The 18,279-nt window shown below is 43.1% G+C and overlaps 2 protein-coding genes across 2 annotated transcripts in view; one reads left to right on the top strand and one right to left on the bottom strand.

The window, feature by feature from the left end:
• Positions 1 to 3,035: 3,035 nt before the first annotated feature.
• Positions 3,036 to 12,982, bottom strand: LOC134044343 (multifunctional protein ADE2). The gene is made up of 9 exons (XM_062493524.1): positions 12,778 to 12,982; positions 11,896 to 12,093; positions 8,916 to 9,094; positions 8,306 to 8,485; positions 8,098 to 8,211; positions 6,235 to 6,318; positions 5,949 to 6,129; positions 4,822 to 4,980; positions 3,036 to 4,151 (listed from the first exon to the last, which is right to left on the bottom strand). The coding sequence occupies exons 1-9, from the start codon at positions 12,794 to 12,796 to the stop codon at positions 3,985 to 3,987; spliced, it is 1,281 nt and encodes a 426-aa protein (XP_062349508.1). The 5' UTR covers positions 12,797 to 12,982; the 3' UTR covers positions 3,036 to 3,984.
• Positions 12,983 to 13,378: 396 nt separating this feature from the next.
• PPAT (phosphoribosyl pyrophosphate amidotransferase) overlaps positions 13,379 to 18,279 on the top strand; it is a 40,678-nt gene continuing 35,777 nt past the window's right edge. Inside the window, exon 1 of the mRNA XM_062493523.1 lies at positions 13,379 to 13,506. Within this exon, the coding sequence (XP_062349507.1) occupies positions 13,379 to 13,506 (128 nt within the window). The remainder of the gene's footprint in view (positions 13,507 to 18,279) is intronic.

Raw genomic sequence — 18,279 nt, 5'->3', positions numbered from 1 at the left:
GCTCCCCACAGGCAGCAGATATTAAAAACATACTTCAGTGTTCTGGATAGATGCCTTAACCTTTGAGCTGTGGGTGGAGAACAAACCTGTGGAAGCCAGGACTGATTTTTCCCTCATTTTTACAAAATGGAGGTTTGTTGGGTGTGGCTTTTTTGTGGAAATGAAATTATGTTACCAAGGATGAGCACCAGCTGCCACTCACCTGTACCTGAAGCAGTGTAGGATGCAAAAGAAATTCTGCCCTCAGCACTTCCCTCTGCTAAGTCCAAACAGTTCTTTGCTGATATTTTTAAAGAACATCTACTGTTAAGCAGGTAACTGCTAACTAGGACATGATCTAATTCAGGGTCCTAGGTTCCACAGCAGGTGCTTAAAAGACTTTCGTTACAGGTATTCCAACTCAATTTACCAAATACAAATAAACTTAATTACTGTTCTGTGTAATAGTTTCTGTGAAGATATAAGCACTTTTTTATTCAATAATTTGTTAGGATTGTTTTTAAAATTGGACTGAAAAAGCACAAGTGCTACAAGAGCAATTTCTGACTGAAGCAATTTTCAGTTTATTGCATCAATATAATAGTTGGAATGCTGAATCCAGGGGAAAGTATTTTCATTTTACGGCAAAAACTTTGTGAAGAAATTTTAGTTAAACTAGCCAGCTGACTTTTAGGGCAGCTGGCTTTAAGGGACCTACAGAAAATCCTTGTAGATTTTGTCTGCTGATCACAGCAGCACACTCTTTTTGTCAGCTGCTGTGCCCTGATGTTTATTTGCAAGGCAACTGCTCAAGCAAGGATTTGCAACTAGAGAGTTCAATGCAGACTGCACAAAACCCCAGACAACCCACCCCATCCAAAAGCTGAAGAATGACCATCTCTATGGCAACTAAACCACTTGGCATGCTCCTGCGTCACATAAATTGGCACAATTTTACAAATGAAGTTAGTATAATCCTGGTGAAAGTAATTTGGGAAAAGTAACTAGAGACCAAACAGAGTATTTCAGGTGTTGACACTCAAATCATCATCTGTTATTATTGCAGAGGGGAAGACTACAGACAGCCCATCACTATGGGCTGAAGAGACACCAGTGGTTGGCTGTAGTTGTGTATGCCAGCACGGGGGTCAGGTGGCTGGTAAGCTTGTCAGGTGGATAACCCATCAGAGCCAACACCCAGGGTAGTGCTGGGTAGGGCCCAAGAGGAAATGACACCTTCACCTGCTGTGTAACTTCACCCTCAGGTTGAGTACTGTTATGCAGCTGAGTGAGCAGACTGCTGCCACCAGGAGGAAGAAACGCTGCCATCTCCTTTACAGTTGTTGGCTCTGGTGCTTGTCCGATTACAAGATAAGATGATACAATTCACTCACCCGCGCCAACAAAAGAGCATGGACTCTTTACCCATTAATCCCTCTGCTAGCTGAAGTTAAAATCAATGTCTTGTCTAATGGAGAGCTGTCGGCATGCTTTCAGATGTGCCTTGGCAAGTACACAGACAAGTACTAACTTGGTAAATAGCTTGCTTGCTAAAAACATCCCACAATCCTGAGAACTTTTACTTCAAAGCCAGTGCTTCCACAAGTACAGTAAAGAACCATAGAATCATCTAGGTTGGAAGAGACCCTTAAGATCATCCACCCAGCACCATTACTGCAACCCCTAAATCATGAAACCTTATCCCCAGGCACTTTTGACCACTGCCAGGGATGGGGACTCCACCACCCCAGGCAGCCTATTCCAATGCCTGACAACAGACAGTGAAAATGAAATTCTAATATCTAATCTGAATCTCACCTGTCTGAGACTGAACCCCTCCTCACTCCAGCTCCTTCCAGGGAGAGGGAGAGAACAAGGAGGTCCCTCCTGTGCCCTCTCTGGGGTAAACAAACCCAGCTCCCTCAGCTTTTCCCCACAGGACAGGTTTTATGGACCTTTCATGAGCCTTGTTGCCCCTTCACTGGACATGTGCCAGCATGTCCATGTCCTTTTTAAAGTGAGAGCCTAGAACTGGACACAGCACTCAAGCTGCAGCTGGGCCAGTGCAGGAGGATCATCACTTCCCCAGTATTACTGGTTACACCATTGCTGATACAGGGCAGGGTGCCATTGCCCTTCTTGGACACCTGGGCACACACTGGCTCATGTTCAGCTGCTGCTGACCAGCACCCCAAGGTCCTTTTCTGCTGGGCAGCTTTCCAACCACTCTGGCCCAAGCCTGTAGTGCTGCCCTGGGTTAGTGGGGTTAGTGTGACCAAAGTATAGGACCCAGCACTTGGTCCTGCTGAACCTCATATCACTGGCCCTAGCTAGCTCATCAGTCCAGCCGATCTCCATCCCTCTACAGAGCCCTCCTACTCTCCAGCAGATGAACATGACAACCCAACTTGAGGTTATCTGCAAATTTGCTAATGACAGACTAAATGCCCTCATCCAGATCCTGGCACAGAGGAATTTCAGCCTTCTTGCTCTTCACTAATCCTCACTATTATTGGTAAAAGCAACTGCCTTAATGCTTAAGAAAAGAGTTATAGTTCTTTCACTTTAGGGTAAGCTTTGACCAATTTTAAACCCTTGCACTCAAGAGGACACAGGTTAGAGCTCTTCCATACACATACACAAGGTGTGGTCAGTGCCTGCCTGTGAAGAAGGCCAGCAGCAATATTTAATCGAGTTACTCATACCACAGGGCAAGCCTGACCCACCACACCATCACAGAGAAGCTCGTCAGAAACAAAGCAACACTCCTGAGATAATCAAATAGCAGAGTATCTTTCAGAAGGCTGTCACCAAAGAGGGTTCCATGCATGTTTTCATGCATAAGCTTCTTAAAAGATTATTACCTAATTTCAGGTCCTGAAGTTTTGTACCACAGCTGACAGCTACTTTTGAGTGTACTTATTCAATAAATCTCCATGAAGCAGATTTGCATTCAATAGTTTATTTATAATTGTGAAAGCATAGATGTTACATACTTTGAGTAATTGCATATTTGTTAGAATCTTACCTACTCAGAAGACTGGTGTGTGCAAACACAAGAAAGTCATGCTTAGATTTCCACCCCCCCACCAAAGTTTGTTGCTTCAGTATTTGTTCCCCTGTTCAGTTCAGTAAAATTTCCACAGAAAGAGTGAAGAAATACAGACACAGAATAGCTACAGCTACTGAAGTGTATTAAGACAGTCCAGCATCATCACATAGGCCCTATAGAACTACTGAAGGTAGGTCTGCCTAATATTTAAAAGGACAAAGCCTGGACTAGGCAAGAGTTTGAGCAAACAGGCAACAAGCCAAGTTAGAGGTCACTCAAGCCATTTGTATTTATAACTTGTTATGAACAAGCAAATTGGTATTAACTTCATCACATCATTCCAAAAGATATCAATGGGGTACATATACACACACTTTAAAAAAAAGATACATGTATGTATATACTTTTTTAAATAAGGCATGTATTTATTTCAGGCTCTTAAAACATTTTTCCACACTCTGTTCCTGTTAATACAGTATATGTTGCCATTTTATTGCTATAGAAAGCATATCATCATTGCAAGCAGAACAGTGGCTTTAGTCAGCAGTCCAGTTCAGTTAATGAGGTTCAAGACATACATTAATACTATGGAAGAATGTTGCCATTACAGAAATGCAGAAGACTGATTTGGTACGATCTAAATAGAATTCAACTATTCTCTTGACATAGCCTGTAGTTGACAGGATAGACTAAAAAGCAGAACAGCACCATTCTGGAGCAACCAAAAGAAATACCTAAAATACTACTTCCCCATCTCTACTTAGTTGTTATATTAAAAAATACACAAGGGAAGGATGACTACACAACAGACTTCCTATTCTGCTCTAGCAATGCTTTCTTCTGCAAGAAATGATGCAGGACTTTTGAGCTCATCCAAGGGTAATCCTAATATGAATGAATATGCACACACCATTATCATTGTGTAACTAGTAACAGTTACTTGTTAGTGTGACTTACAAGGAGCACTCCCTAAGTTTTTTGTCAGCCTGCTTCAAGGAGATCCAGGTGTTTAACATGTTGGATCGCAGTTTGGCCCACACTAAATGGTTGTTTAACCCGAATATCTGGGCAGCAAACTGGGCAGCTCCTTCAGGTGACAGAGTAGTAGGACAGCTAAGACCTGCAGAGAAGAGAATGCTATTTACTAAAGCATAGTTTATAGTCAAACAAAATATTTTCTCTGAATAACAATTTAAGACAAGGCTTGTTTCAACCTCCAGAAGCCACATGATCCAGTTTTAAAGCAAGTGAAGTGTCACACGTTCCATTACTTTTAATATGACTGTTTTGTGGCACTTTATGCCAATAGCCATCATGAAAATGACTCCCTTACACAGGGGTAATAGACTTCTGGGCCTCTCTACTCAAGTTACTAACAAAGTTAAAAAACATACAGGTAAAAATGCACTGAATTAGTAGTTAAGACTAGAGGTTTACCTACAGTGATTGTTGAGAAAGACCCTATCTGATCTTCAACCATAAGGAAAATGCATCAAAATTCAATTGCTTAAATTCCCATTAATATTATTTTCAATTTCAAAATGATATGTTTAGCAAGGATAAGACAAGGTTTACTTTTTTTAAAGATTATTCCTACGTAATCTTTACTTTGTCTGTTGGGCTTTTTGCCATTAAGAAGTCAAAGCCTGTATGTGACATATTCCCACAGACTTTGCTTAGCACTGATCCAGCTGCTTTTCCAATGTTTTGCCCCACATGTGTACAGTAGAACAACAGCAAGACAAATAGAGCTATATCAGAACAAGAGCATAAGTTGAAGATTATCTTACCACTGGGCAGTCTAAGAGAGGACCACACATCCTGAGTACCCCAGTCAGCTGAGAGTGGAGGGCAGTTGACAACTGGGTAAGCAGTGTTACCAGACATTACTGGCCCCAAACCATTGCTTCTGCCAGCTACTGCAACAAACACTGTTGGGATTCCATCTCCTGGTGGGGAGGAAGACAGTCAGAGATAAGCAATCCACCTTGTTCTCTACCACCTGCTTTCATGGGAACTCTGTCCAAGTTCACAATTGTGTTTGCAGTTATCCTTTCAATTCCATTACACAGCACTAACATTTTGTGTCCAACTTCCTCCTTTACAGAACTAACTTCTAAGAGATCTTACATCCTTAAATCCCTACTGTTTACCACAGCTAAAACTAGCATTTCTTGCTCTGCCTCTGAGGGGAAGTCTCAGTATCAGAGGAAGAGGTGCTCCTTAGCTTTGTAGAGAACACAGCCATTAAACCTCTGGCATCTGTAAGTGTTCCGCTCCTTAAATCTAAACCAGTTCACCTTAAACTGAGTGTTTTAACTAAGGTTACCACATCTGTAGTTTCACCAAGTAGAATGGTATGCATAGAATGTGTATACTCCCACAAAAATAAATAACTCCTGTATCTCCTCTGCTAGGCTATAAACACTTTTGAAGAGATGTTAAGTCTTCTTGGCAAAGAGAGTAATTTAAAGCAAGTATCTTTTTCTCATGGTATTTTCCTGTGACATCTAAAGCAATAAGCAAGAATATTTTGAAGCGGGAAAACATGGTGGGAGCAACATCTGCCAATAGAACTCATAAGAATATTCAGTCAGCTAGAGAGACTGTTGTTCTTCCTTGTTTCAGAAACACTGGCATCACCAGCAAGATGCTACAACAAATCTATTAATATGATCAAGGCTTGGGCAAAGCAGTGGTTAGATTTTGAGTAATGGAAGTTGTGGCAGGGCAGTAAGACAATACATTACTCAAAAATTACTTGGAGGAGTCATGCTGCTATCAAGTGTGAAACAATCATAACAGCTTAATGTTCTGTTTAACAAAAAATGGAAAAACCCCACAAATCTTTGAAGTTGACAAGTCATTCTGAAACATGATACTGTGTCAGTCCAAATCAATATTTCTTGGCATTTACCTTCATATTCTGCTTTGATCCTCAGGGTTTCATCTGGCCCTTTGTGAGCAGAGGTCACTCTTAATTCACAAGGAATTCCAAAGGTTGCACATGCCTTTTTTATTTTTTCACAGTGACTGAGGTCAGAAGAAGATCCCATTAGCACCACAACTCTACCTTGGCTCTTTGTTTTTAGAAGCAGCTGGAAAAAAGAGTGGAGAGGGAAGAGACAAATAAGAGCAGTCAAGAGGATTGAAGGCACACAGTTCTCAAAGTCTAGATGTGCTGTTCACATAAAAACAGGTACCTCCACTCTTTCTGAAACCCACTCAAAGTTTCTCTTAACCATCTGCAGTGCTTCAGGAGTCACTTCTTTCAGGTCCCGATAGGACTGAAAAAAGGAAAATAAAAGCATTGAAGTGTTGTGGTTTAACCCCAGCCAGCAGCCAAGCCCCACACAGCCTTTCACTCACTCCCCCACCAGAGATCAGGGAGAGAATCTGAAAGGTGGAATTCAGAAAACTCATGGGCTGCAACAAAGACAGTTTAACAGACAAAGCAAAAGCTGCACACACAAATCAAAACAAGGAATTAATTCAGTGCTTCCCATGGACAGGCAAGGTGTTCAGCCATCTCCAGGACAGCAGGGCCCCATCACACACACATAACCATGACTTGTAAAGACAAAATGCCATCAACTCCAAACATCCCAACAACCCCTTCCTCCCTCCCACACACTTTATATATTGAACATGATGTCACATGGTCTGGAATATCCCTTTGGACAGTTGGGGTCACCTGGCCCAGCTGTGCCTCCTCCCAGCCTCCCATGCACCCCCAACTTCCTTGCCAGAGTGGCAGTACCAAAAGCAGAAAAGGCCTTGGGGTCTGTGTAAGCCCTGCTCAGCAATAACAAAAACATCTTTTTATTATCAACCTTGTGTTCAGCACAAATCCAAAACACAGCCCCATATTATCCACTGTCATGAAAAATAACCCTACCCCAGCCAAAACCAGCAGAGAAAGTTAATGTGGTTTGGGTACACAAAAGACCATAATTGATAAGAATTATTATTATGATACCTCAAATTTGCACAGTTGCTAGCAAATCCAGGTATAAACAACCTTCTGAATTGCAATTTACAGCCATTTACAACACAAAAGACTTTCAGCCACAAGGGTATCAAGGTTTTAGAAGCGTTCCACAAGGAAAATTTAAGGAAAAACATACAACTTCTGTAAAATTGGATTTGCAATAACATGATTGACTACAGTAGCACTGTACCAACCTAGGTTCTACATGATGTTATCATGTACTTTATTTTAGGGAACTGCCAGAGCAACTCACTCAAGCATGCTACTACATAGCTCAGGTCAAGTAAACAACAGAGCAGTTTTGATTCCCAATTTAAAATTAATACCCTTCCTCCCACATAGACTTTGAAATGTTCCCCTGTGGCTTACAGCACTTTCACAGGGTCTTTGTCACCAATTTCAACAACCACGAGAAACTCCCGGCAGCAGTATTCCCAAAACAGCTCCTTCATAACTAGTCATCTGGAAATTCAGAGATATTTGAGAAGTAAAAATGCTGTACGTTTGAATATAGCACAAGTTCTGTTTCAGACTTGTTTGCAGGCCTCATATGTGGGCACAGTCTATTAGTAACACTTTTGGAGGCAATGTTATTGAATTCATGGTTAACCAAAATAACAAAGAAAAGCATCCTCACTACAGTTCCTTCCTAAGTATCACCAGATCTCTACCAGTAGAAGATAGCCCTCTGAATAAACTGAGGAACTTGGAGGAAGACCTGGGTACCAAAGCTTCTATTCTTTCCACCAATCTGTTACCCAAGTACTTCATAATCTGCACAAGTCAGAAATCCTTATCATTCCTGGAAACCCCACACTTCATCATGACAGCTCCAGTCAAGAGTGTTGTTGGGTATTCCAGCTGAAGATAGACAGACAGAGGATTTTTTTTCTGCCATAAATCAGATAAACTATTTAATGAGAACAGGCTTGGGCACAAGGTACCATACAAATTACTCCATAACAAGATAAGACCATCTAGAAAAAGCCACTCTGAAAGCAGATGTTAAACTGTAGGCTTTATTTTCTTCATTCTTCTCCCCTGCTCACTTAGAAGTTAAAGATTAAAGCACCACCTGTTTGTCCTTTTGTTGGCTTCTGTCTCCTGCTGGCCACAGTCTCCATGAATCATTGTCAATAACATCAGCAAGAACAATTTCTTTTGTCAGCACATTAACACCAAATTCAATCTAAAAAAGACAGTAAGAATCCTATTTTAGTATATATTATACAGAGATCTTTTTCCTGTCAAAACCAGTACCATGAGAAATTAGATTCTTATACCTTCAGGTCTACAAGAGTGCAGTTTTGGGGCTGCCATGCTTTTTCTAGGATCTCAAAAATGGCTTGAGTAGAACGAGACATAATATCCACTTCAGTCTGGCCAATAGTAAGTCCAGCAAAACAGAATTTTGCTTCAATTATTTGCTCTTCAGACCACTGTGGATCATTATTAGCATCATCCTGTTAAGAAAACCAGAAGAAATACACTAATTTTAGTTTGCTATAAGAGGAACAGAACCATTAGATACAAGGTTTTGTGTGTTATTTCTTTCCAAGTAACAAAGACAGGCTTCAAACTAGTATTTACATCTGTTTCAACTGATGCATTAAGCTTATAGCTAAAAAGCCCTTATGCCTACATTTTTCTAGTTTTAAGTACAGTTTGGCTTGTTATTCTTCTATTGACCTGTAAGCCACTACTGGATGGACTTTGGACAAGACAGCTATTGGACAAGAATGCAAGAAAACATTAGAATGGCAAAACTACTGATAGTGAGAGGATTGGTCAGCCACCAGCACTACTTGCTTTATCTGTCAGCATTTAAAAAGAGGTAATACAGAATTCTAGCTCTGCTTAAGGTTAATTAACATCACAGGAAAGGAAGCATACCTTGAAAAACATCTCAATTTTGGGTGGGTAGAACTTATATCCTTCTTTGACACCAGGGTTTCTCTTGAGGAAGGAGCCAGTAGCAATTCTTCTGCACACCCATTCAATTGGGATCATTTCACAGTGAGCTGCTATGAAGGCTGTGTCACTCTGTTTCCTGACAAAAGCTGTTTTGATTCCTAAATAAAAAGATGGTAGCTTAGTTCCATTAGCAGGCACATTCCACAATTAAACCAGTAGTCACAAACGTTAATTTTAAGTACATCTGAATCTTGCTCTTCCCTGGACTTAAGGGACACACTGAAACTCTTCAGGGTATTTTAAGCCCGCTCCAGCCTTGCAAAATACAAGTATCTTCCACAAGTCAATTTTATCATACAACACTCACTTATAACTCAGAAATACAATTCTTGAAAATAATTTTGTCCACAGAGCCTTAAAAAGTTCAATCTTTCACAATGTTTTTGTTTAGAAAATATAAATTAGGAGCAACCACGTACCCAACTATGTTCTCTGTTGAAGGATTAATTATAGATTGAACAGTAATTGGAGCTTTCCAAAGTAGTAACAAAGCACAGCAGTCTTTACCACTTTGTGTAATAAAAGCAGATGGAGCAGAGAAAATGACTTTTCATCACAAACTAAGTTATTTAGAACTTGGTGATTTTATTAGGCAAAAGACAGATTAAGAAGCATCTACACAAACCTGCTGCAACAAGTCAACCTTCTGACAATCGTAAGATGATGGACCCCATTTTAAACAGGGACAGCCAACATGCAGATCAGCACTCTAAGTAAAAAATGGCTATTTTTTTCAATTTCACTCCTGAGGAAAGTCCCACCTTTCTTCCCAACTGTGAAGTAAAACCTTACAAAAGGAAGGCTTTGTAAAACCATGGCTCAGGCCTGTTACTTCAGCTAAGCAGAAAAGGACTATGGGAAAGAGACTCGGCTGAATTAGAGGTAGAAAAACAAGATGCATAACCATTAGGTGTTCACATCCTCCTGTAAGGTGGTAGGTTAAATTAGGTTTGTCATGATTTGAAACTATGTAGCTGATAACGGGCTAACTGCTTAAAAAGCCCTGGTTCCTGTGATAAAGCTGTTCTCCTTTGCCCTGCCTGGGGACTCCACTTGCTTTGCTTCACTCACCAGGCCAAGGCAAGACAGCTGCCAAGCCAAATCAGCATCTGCTAGAAACACAAAGCAAAGGAGCTGCAAGAACCCAGCAGCTCTATTCCATTCCACTTCCAGAACCATAAAGGATGAAACAAAAAGTCTTAAAATATGAACGCTGACTCTTCAAAGCTTGGTGCATTTCCTTCAAAGGCAGAATGATTTAAATAATCAAATGCACATTAAGACCGCTGTCTGGTTCACAACTACATTTTCCATCAGTGCAAATGTGTGCTTTTGCTTGGCTGACATTAGCTGTATTATAAAAGGGAGAGAAACTTTAACAGAACTTCGTAAATCATCACCTCTGAAAGAGCAGGTAAAGAGGAGTTGCGCAAAGCAAACAAACACACTCTACAATAAGGCATTCCCGCTATCTGCATTTACACCACTCAAATAAGGGAACTACAGAGGAACCCTGAAAGTGCTTTTGTTGCTCTAAAACGCAGCTGCAGTTTACTGTGCACATTTTCCATGACTGTGGAAGTTATGAGTACCAGACACTCATGGATTTTTGAGAGTCCAACAGAACGGCTTCTTCATGTTAAAAGTGCACACCTGTAGGATATGAAGTATTTTGATTGTTTTCCTAAACACTGTCGTTCGAGAATTAGGCAAAACATCTCATTAATTGCTCCTAAATGAAAATTAGAAGTTTTAATCAACTGCAAATATACTCAAATACCTAGGAGGCTTCTTAGTACTGTATGCAAAACAGGCTTCCCAAGAAAGCCAGTGACTAAGGAGTACACTGAATTACTTGGTATATATTTCTGTGTAAGTAGCTTTTTAAAATACAGGCTGAGACAAAGACATAACTCTAGAGAACCAATCTTTCTCTTCCCCACATGAAACATGCTAGGACTTCACAGTTTGAGAGCTATCACCACACCTTATAACAGATAATACAAATTCCAGAGTAACTCAGCTGGTGCCCGAAGCAGTCTTTGTGCAAATGTTTCAAAGCACATGGAGCACACAGCTATAAGCAATCTTAGCTACACTTACCAGTGCCTGTATTCCAGTACTATTAGCAGACTCCCCACCAATACGAATTCCTCTTTGCAACTTGCAAACTACTCAGCCAAAGACCCTGCAAAATGCTTTCTCAAAGTAAAGTTACTGGCTCCATTTTTGGAAGTGTGGTGCAAAACTCACTTGAGTGACTTAAGTTATGCATTCTGTGAAAACCCATTGCTAGCAACAGAAACACTGTGAATCTTTTAAAGTAAAGATTAAGCTCCTGCTATATTCAATACAGACTGATAAATGTATTTTGCAATGTGGCCCTTGCAAGTGTTATGTGCAAAGCTTAAAGTTTATGCTGCTATAACACACAACTGGGGGGGAAGACACTCTAATTTTATGTTTCAACTGACATACATAGATTTCACACAGCCTAGACATAGCGTGGTAGTGCCACTAGCTAGAATTGTGCTCTATGCATGCAGATGTAGTAAAGCAAAGCAGATGCATCCAGCCCAGAGTTACAGGTAAGGAGGGGTAGGGTATGCAAGAACTGACAAAAGCCGAGGGAAGGGGATTAGGGGCGTGTCCAAACAAGCAGGAGAAACTATTGCAGTTATCTGCAACACTAGATTACTGCAGATACTCTCATGTTCCAAATGAACAAGTCACTCACCCAGCTTTAAGGGGAGAAAGAAAAGCACAATTAAAAGCTAACAGAAAAGTGACTACAAAACCAAGAGCCTCAAGGCAGGTTAAACTCTTTTATAAAACAATACTGTTTCGTAATAATGCCTGTAACATACTGCCATACACACTCTACCTTTAAAATACTTACCAGCTTCCTGAAGAAGCTGAAACACACAACTTGTCGTTGTGTTGGAAATGGCAGCCTTCCCTTCCATTCGGTCCTTCCTGGCTGCATTTCCCGCCGTTATTTGGTCTTTTGACTGCATGAGAACACATCCCGGGATATCTGGCAGCTCGTACACTTCTTTCGTTTTACCTTCATTAACTTTTTTGCCAAGTTTCAGGTCTAGAGGAAAAAAAAAAAAAGTAAAAAACCAAAACAAAGCACACACAAGGGGGAAAAAAAAAATAATTTTTGCACCGCAAAGACTTGTTTACTTCCGCACGCAGAGCCACCACCTTCGAGTCCACGGGGATCCAGCAGGAACACGCGCTGCGATCCCGGCCCACGAGGAGGATTTGGCCACGTCCCCCCCAGCAGCGAGGCCGACATCCCCGCTGGAGATCCCCGCCGGGCGGCGCGGGGCTGTGCCAGCCGCGGCCGGGCAGCTCCGGCGGTGCCCCAGACACCGTCCCCACCGCCCCACGGCCGCGGCCGGCCGGCAGCAGCCGCCTGAGCGGGGCGGACAAGAGCCCCGCCGCTTCTTTCGCTGTTGTTGGTTTTCTTCTTCCAACTTCGGGGCAACGCCGCAGCTCCGCGGTACGAGCGGCTGCCGCCCCCAGCATCCTGCGCCTGGAGCTGCCCCCGCCACCTCTCCTGCAGCCCTGCCCACCCTCCCCCACGAGCGACAACCCATGGAAAAAAAAAAAAAAAGAAAAAAAAGAAATTTAAAAAAAAAAAAAAACCAAAAAAGTTGAAGTTATGCTGGGAAAAAGTTGGCTCCCAAGCACCTACACCCCAAGCTCACCCCGCTGAGCGGGCACCGGCCCCTCCGACCGACCGACCCACCCCCGACGGCCGCCCGGTTACCTGATGCTGCGGGGGCCATGGCTGCGGCGGGAGCGGGCGCGGGCACCTAGGGCACAGGAGAGAGCCTAAGCTCACGCCGCAGGGCTCGGCCGCCGGGGTAAGAAGGGGCCGGCGGAAGGGGCGGGCAGCCCGGGCAGCGGGCAGCGACACCGCCCGCCAATCGCCGCCCTACGCCGCGGGGCGGCCCCGCCGAGCCCCCCGAGCGAACCCCGGGCGGCAGCACCAGCCCCCTCCCCCGTCCCGTGCAAACAGCCCCGGCCCTCTGCCCGGCCAATGCCGGCGCCTCGCCGCGCCCGGCCCCCGCCCTCCCTTGCCCTCACCCCGCGGGCAAACATCCCCTCGGCCTGGTGCGCCCCGCGGGGTCGCGGGCAGAGCGGAATCTAGGGGAGGCGGGGCCGGGCGAGGCGGTGGAGCGGGCCGGGGCTGCGGTGTCGCCCCCCCGTATGTAAATGAGGGCGGGAGGCGCCCGGCGGGCCACCGGGATCCCCGGGCGGAGCGGCGGTGTGGGCTGAGCGCGCCGCGGGCAGCAGCGCGCGGGAGCCGCTGGAGCGGGACCGGGAGCGGGAGCGGGGCCGCCGCGCCACCACGTGCCGCCCGCGCCATGGAGCTGGAGGAGCTGGGCATCCGGGAGGAGTGCGGCGTGTTCGGCTGCATCGCCTCCGGCGCGTGGCCCACGGAGCTGGACGTGCCCCATGTGATCACGCTGGGGCTGGTGGGGCTGCAGCACCGGTAAGAGGGGCGCGGGGGGCGAGGTGTGCCCGGACGGCGCCGCCCGGACGCGGCTCGGTGTCGGGCCGGGCCGCGGCGGCTGCTCGGGGCCCTGCGGCGGCACGTGCAGCCCGGAGGGCCTCGGGTCTCGGGCGGCGGGAGCGCTCCGGGAGGAGAGCGGAGCGTCCCGACCGGTCCCTTCCGCTCCCCCCCGGCGGAGAGCCCCGACAGCATCCCGGAGGCGAAGTGCAAGGAACACCCCTCCGCCTCCTGCCTCCCGAGCCGGTCCCGCCGAAGGAGAGCTGTCGAACGCTTTTGGACCTCGGCTGCATCTCGCCTGAGATGCATCCGCGCTCGCTGCCGGGGCCGCGCCACCGGCCCGGGCGTTCGCACCTCCCTGCGCAGAGTCCGCGGCGTGGCCGCGTCCCGGCTAGCGGGGATGAGCCCCGGGCGGCAGGGGATGGGACGGCAGGGCATGAGCCCCGCGCAGCGGGATGCTCCCGCCGCCCCGTCCCAGCCACACTGAGTGTGACCTCCTGCCGCAGTCGCGGCGAGGCCCGGCGTCACTCTCAAGATGCTCACCTTAAAGTGTAAGTCACACAATCCGAGGCTACCGAAACGGAGCAGTTCTTAAGCATTTTTAGGCTCCTACTAGCGGTAGTGGTTTAGGTTCATTATGATACAACAGAACTTCTACCTGACATGTCTAGGCAATGTACAATAGACCTGTTTCACTGTCATCCATGTGGATGCAGACCTATACTATGAAGTCTGGGTTCTGCTTCCATTTGGTTGGTATTCAAAATAATAATGTTGTGGACTGACATATATCAGTCATTTTTTCAGTGGCACTGAAAGGGATATCCTCCTTGTGCGAGCACATGCACAGCCAGACACACACAAGCTCGTTTAGTAATACATGCTGAGCCTGTTTAGTGTGCTTGTCTTCATACCTACAAAAAGTGTGCTAAATAAACACATTCCTGACAGTCTAGGTAGGTAGGCTACCTAAGTAATCTGGGCATGGGTAAGTACACATGCACTGAATAGGTAAAATATATTCTTTGTATTTCTGAGCTCACAGACATATAAATGTTGCTCAGAAATTGGTTTTGGACCAACAATAGAAAATAGTTTACATGGAAATTTTATGTTTATTACAGTAGAATTTCATATACTTTCATATACTTCATACTTTTCCTGATAAAATGCTGCATCCCTACTGACTCTGATATGCTAATAATTCTCTTTCAGCTGCAGGTATATATATTTGCCAGTGTCCACCAAAATGTTTTTACTGGGAATGATATAGCCAAAATCCCAGGAACAAGGCCATGGTTTTCATGTAAAATGAAACAATAGTCTCATTTTAGCTTGCATCGTTTTTCTGTGAAAAAGGCTGGAAAACATCTTACCTTGTTTGTGCTTACAGTTACACTGGTGCACCTGGAGTATTTTAGGTGGAAATAAAACAATAGATGTATTTTCATTACTTTGCATCTTATTATCTCAATTTTCACTGCAACATTACTTCAACTTTTCAGTATGCTTTTTTGTTTTTTTTTTTTCCTTTGATGGGCACTTGACAAATATATTTAATTTGCTTGAGCTTTTTAATATCAGATATCAGAGGACACAACTGTACACAGCAATACTTACACTATGATTGAAATTCATAATTCATTCACCAATTCTACAGGAAGCTACACACCTAGAGGCATATATGCACTACCTCTGATTCTGATTTAATTCAGTTATGGTCAAAATTTTTAAGGGATGTTTTCCTAAGGGCATAAATATTGCACATGTAAAAGTGAAACAGTCTGTTCCATCAGGTGTACCTTTGCAAGCACTCAATAAAATTTTGTTATATAGCTGAGATGTTCCTATTTTCTTTCCTAATGTTTCTCTCTTTGTGTTTTTTGCTATTACAATGGGTAGAAGAGCTGGCATCCTGATCAGAAAGTAATAGGATAACAGCTATTTTTCTTTCTACTTTTTGGAACGTCTCTTGAAAACCAGAGTTAAAGTTTAGCATTAACTGAATCAGTAAAGTGCATTAGGCCCATGGTTTTAAAGTTAAAAACTAAGACATGTCTCTTAACTATAGGCCTTTAAAAATAAGTACATATGAAAGAAGATTATAGTAAATATTAATGGGCCATCCAAGTCAGGCTGGACTGACTAACAGAAATTTGAAAATTTCCACAAAATACAGTTCTTAGATATCACCTTCAAATTAGTAAGGATATTTATGTAATGATTACTGGCCTTTTATAAGCATGTTCTTCTATATGCAAATTAGTCCTGTGCAATAAATCAAATTACAGAATTTGGCGCTTAATTTGTCTTAGATTTTAAAATTCAGAATATTAAAGCATGGCATTGTATCAAGCTGCATTTCTGAGATGCCTGGGCCATGAAGAGGAGAACATGCTAGAATTTCTAATTTTTGAAATCTTGCTTGTATGTGTAAAAATCCAGAGTATTTGTTAGATGTCACAAAAACATGCAGCATAAATTCTCTGTGCTTTGTGTTCTGATACAGGTGGTTGCAGCAAGGTGAAGTACTTTACTGTTTCTGAAAAATGGCCAAGAATGAGTTGATTGTTTGTATTACTGTGACACTGAAGAAATTTTCTTCAATGGGGATGTTTGCAGCTGAAAACTTGAAACTCTGTAGGCTGAATCAAGCCACCAAAGTATTTAGTATGTGTTCAGTGGTGTGGATGAGTGGAGCTCGCTGCTTCACTCACTGAAACTGTTCTGCATGAGAAATTGATGTGTATATGTAAGCAAAGTTCTGGAACCCACAAGTAGGCTCATCATCAAAGATAAAAGATAAACTTGTAATGTCACTATTGTGACATTAGTAGAAACAACTTTAAGAGTTGTTTGGGGTTGCATTTTTTTAATAATTAAAAAGCAGCTGCTAGTTGTTGAGGCTTAAATTCTCACTCCTTTGTAGCAGAAGTTAGAACACAGCTTTTTATTAGCTTTGTAATTGTGAACTATGATTTAAGATGAAAACCACTATATTCCTACTCACAGTCTAATCGAGGCCTTCCACACAAAAAGAACATTTTATCAATTTAACTTGACACCATGGTAACATTTTACAGCTACGCTAGCAGAGAATGCTCATTATGTTTCAAGCTTTTAATTCTGCTCAAGCAAATCATGTTACTCTGGCATCAACATTAACAAAGCTTAAAAGTGGATGGTCTAAATAATCTCAGCATTTTGTAAGCCAGGGAACAAAGTCACTGCAAAATCCACTGACAGCATGCCAAAATAAAATCAGAGAATATTGGTAAGGAGGGGATTTTCTTGGGGGTGGTGAGGGAGGAGGAGGAGTTACTCTGAATTACAAATCTATTAGACGTCATTTGAGTCCTTGACCAGGACAAATTGGCAAAGTTAATCTTCGAGGAAGTGTGATTTCTGTTAACTTTTTGCAAAATTCCCTGGAAAATATTTTTGGCAGTAATACTATGTACTGAAACCTGAGTGTATCAGCTTTGTACTCTGTACTACTTTTAGAAAAAGTCTTTAAAAGCCCTCTTCTATGGAGCTGGAGGTCTCATTAAGTCAGGGAATGTTCATTGTTTCAGCTGGGCCTGTGTATGGAACTTGTTATCAGTGGAGGCTTGGCCATTGTGCTTTTTGATACCTTTTCTGTTACTGTCCATTATTAAAACCCATATAACAGAACCCACATAATCACCAAAGTAAGTTAAGACACTTAACTTCTCTTTCAATCTGGTAAAGTCACTGGTTGCTTCTCATTAGCCATCCTTCCAAATACCTGCATTCAATATAGCACAATCAAAGTGTTTATCTACATTTCATATACAACGCCTTGGCTACAAGATAGGGGTTTTTTTAAAGGCTATTTAGCAAGCCATTGGTATTGTGACTTACAGTGTGAATCTTTCAATCAAAAAGCTTAAAATTGCAATAGTGTTTGGGTGGGAAGGAATTTTCTGAGGAACTCAGATATACTACAGGTAATGTTCCTGATAATTTGGTATGTAAGGCATTTATCTCTTAATTTCATCTCAAGAATACATTCAACATAGCCCTCATTCCCAGGTACAAGAAGTGCAGTGTCAAATACCTTAATTGTCTAAATACGAAATTTTGTTATTAGTCATATTTCTATGTAAACTCCCTATGGAATATACAGGATAAGATGTTTGCCTAGCTAGTTATTGAGTCTGTGTGGTATTTTACAAGAACATTCATGCTGTATGTGCTGGTAAAACATTCCTGAGTACTTTCAGACACGGAATGTAGTTGTAAAAACCCTTCTTTTAGTTCTGTCTTGGTTCAAGTTTTAGGCCATTGTGTGCTGCAGATGATGACAGCCTGGCTTAATTACATTCAGCAAAGCTTGCTCCTGCAAGGCGGGAGGAGGAGCAAGGCCTTTTTTTGCTGTGGTGAGCTCTTCTACCTGGTAGGTTGTTTTACATAACATCCTGCAGGGCTCAGGTTCCTGCACACTCATTTTTGGAAAGTGAAGAGAAGCCAGATTTCATTCTAACCAAGCTGAGGTCTCTTCAATGTACATGTCACAAAATGTAGTTCAGTCTCTTATCTCTGAATGTGTAGTAAGGTGAAATGAGATCATGTAAGAAGGAGTGGAAGAAACAGGAGGGAAATGGTACTAAACAAGAGATACAAGAGGACATTTCTGTTATGTTTATTGTGGCCAAAAGACTTCCCATTACATTAACCTAGCTAGAGAGCTGGGCTTAGACTGTTCATTCTTCTTCACTTTGACTGTAGGTA

Source organism: Cinclus cinclus, chromosome 5 (assembly GCF_963662255.1).
Source record: "Cinclus cinclus chromosome 5, bCinCin1.1, whole genome shotgun sequence".
Classification (NCBI taxonomy): Eukaryota; Metazoa; Chordata; class Aves; order Passeriformes; family Cinclidae; genus Cinclus; species Cinclus cinclus.
Note: the sequence above shows the minus strand (reverse complement) of the source record. Positions and strands in the feature narration are given on the sequence as shown.

Excerpts from the sequence above, each read along its gene's own strand:
- LOC134044343 (XM_062493524.1), bottom strand. Across the intron at positions 8,486-8,915 it reads AAATTGAGATGTTTTTCAAG|GATGATGCTAATAATGATCC; the intron begins GTATGCTTCCTT and ends TTTTCTTAACAG. Across the intron at positions 8,212-8,305 it reads GCACTCTTGTAGACCTGAAG|ATTGAATTTGGTGTTAATGT; the intron begins GTATAAGAATCT and ends TGTCTTTTTTAG.